The sequence below is a fragment of the Trypanosoma conorhini genome (assembly GCF_003719485.1).
Source record: "Trypanosoma conorhini strain 025E chromosome Unknown Tco_14.4_contig_00768, whole genome shotgun sequence".
In the NCBI taxonomy this organism is placed as follows: domain Eukaryota; phylum Euglenozoa; class Kinetoplastea; order Trypanosomatida; family Trypanosomatidae; genus Trypanosoma; species Trypanosoma conorhini.
In genome coordinates this window covers 1-2,166 of record NW_021704836.1, presented here as the reverse complement: position 1 = coordinate 2,166, position 2,166 = coordinate 1, and the positions used below count along the sequence as shown (strand labels likewise).

At 49.9% G+C, this 2,166-nt stretch overlaps 1 protein-coding gene across 1 annotated transcript, besides 1 other annotated feature; it reads left to right on the top strand.

Annotated features, from left to right (window-relative positions):
- Positions 1 to 202: 202 nt before the first annotated feature.
- Positions 203 to 1,108, top strand: Tco025E_08384 (NADH-cytochrome B5 reductase; the record flags this gene model as incomplete). Its single annotated transcript, XM_029375234.1, has 1 exon — positions 203 to 1,108. One exon carries the CDS (start codon positions 203 to 205, stop codon positions 1,106 to 1,108), a length of 906 nt encoding a protein of 301 aa, XP_029224735.1.
- A 55-nt stretch (positions 1,109 to 1,163) lies between these two features.
- Positions 1,164 to 1,194: a microsatellite.
- Positions 1,195 to 2,166: the final 972 nt, after the last annotated feature.

Sequence of the window (2,166 nt, the reverse complement as noted above, 5' to 3'; positions counted from 1 at the left end):
GGTTACTGTTGTTGTTTGTCTTCTTTTTCCTCTGTCTTGCTTCGTTTGATGAGAAAGAAATCATATTCTAGCAACTTTAGTTCATCAATTTCCTGGAATACGCCGGTGTGTCTGCTTTAGCGTGGTTTTGGTGTTTGATTCTTTTTTATTTTTATTGGTATAGACACACGCATTCCTATTTTTTTTTTCTATGCTCCCTTTGATGGTTGCTGCTTTCGTCGTCGTGCTGACGCTGTGGCTGCTTTATTCCAAGGGGTTTCTTTACTCTGGTGACGCGGTGGCCCTGGATGCGTCGAAGTTTCAGTCTTTCAAGCTGGTTGACAAAATATCTGTGAGCCACAACAGCTTTATCTTCCGCTTTGCCCTGCATTCACCCACGCAGCGGCTTGGACTTCCCATCGGACAGCACATCTATATTCGGAGTGCGGTTGTTAACGCAGATGGAAAGTCAGAGATGGTGCAGCATGCGTACACACCCGTTTCCTCCGATGACGACGTGGGTCATGTGGATTTTCTTATCAAGGTGTACTTCAAAAATGTTCATCCGAAGTTTCCCAACGGTGGCCGTTTGTCGCAGCACTTGTACAATCTTCCACTGGGGAGCGTGGTGGAAATGCGGGGTCCTGTTGGCAAATTTGTGTATCTGGGAAACGGTAACTTTACTGTTAGTGATGGGAAGGGCGAAGTGACGAAGATGCACACGGATGCACTGGCGATGGTAGCGGGTGGCACAGGCATCACACCGATGATGCAGATTATCCGTGCCATCATGAAATCACCTGAGGATCGCACAGAGATTGCCCTTGTGTATGCCAATCAGACAGAGGAAGATATTCTGCTGCGGAAGGAACTGGATGAGTGTGCCAAGGATCAGCGCATGACGGTGTGGTACATGATTGATCGTGATGTCTCTCCTCAGTGGAAGTACGGCACTGGCTTTGTGGACGAGGCAACGCTGCGTGCGCATGTGCCTGTCCTGCAGCCCACGAATCACAAGTACAGCCGTGCCGTTGCGCTGATGTGCGGCCCGCCGATGATGGTTGAGAAGGCTGTGAGGCCTAATCTGGAAAAAATTGGCTACACAAAAGAAACCATGTTTGCCTTTTAATGAAAGGGGATTGTACGCGAAAGCCAGGGACGGTATAGATGTGATAACTGCTTTGACGCACACACACGCACACACAGACACACACAGGTGGAGGGAGAAGGTGGAAGTAAACAGTAGCCTTTCCTTGCTTCCTCATGAGGGGGGGGGGAATGGGAAACGGTCACCCGTCTGTGTCTTCATGGAAGGCGCCGTTCACACATTTGAGGGCAATGGTGGGGTGGGGGGGGGGGGTCACGAACAGCAGAGAGGGTGTGACGTGGGAGGGGGGTGTTTGGTTTCAGTGAAATATTGTGTGGCACAAAGTCATGCCTTGTGTGTGTGTGTCTTTGTTTGCTTCCCGTCCCTCCTGTTGAAAAGGAGTGGGGAGCGGAGTAGAAGGCATCTGCGACGCTCGGTTCCGCGGTGATGAAAGAAGCCAAGGGAAGATAAGAGCGGGGAACGCAAACTTCCCGAAACGCACACGGCAAAAGGAAGCAGCTGAAAAAAAAACAAGAGTTGATGAGAGAAATAGAAGGTGGTGTCGAAGAATATAAAAGTAACACGAAGGCGAGAGAATAGAAGAGGAAATGTAGATAAGGTTGTAAACAGGGTGCGTGTAAACGAAAAGGAAAAAGGATTCCACTCTTTCTGGATTCACTGGGAATCACTTTTCTGGAAGGAGGACAATGATGAGGAAATAAAAACGACCCTGTTAATGCCCTTCACCTCAGGCTGCTTTGTTTCCTGAAGCTTGTGGGAAGGAATTTGTGGGTGGCCGAGGCAAAATAAATGGGCGGGCGCCTTCTTCAATTACTCTCTTTCTTTACGGGCTAATTGATTTTTGTCTTTGTTTTTGCCAACGATACCGCGTTGGAAGGCGGCGTGGGCAGTTGTTTATGGTTTCCTGTTCCCAGTAGGCCACCCGGTGCTACTGATGCCATCTCCATGCGGAGAGGAGCCCGGCGGCTGCGGGGAGCCCTAAAGGCTGCCACATCGTGAGTTGACTACGGGAGCCCTGTTATCGTGCATTCGCTTGTCGAACTCGTTTGGTTGCGTGGTGCAATTGAGTGGAGTGTGTG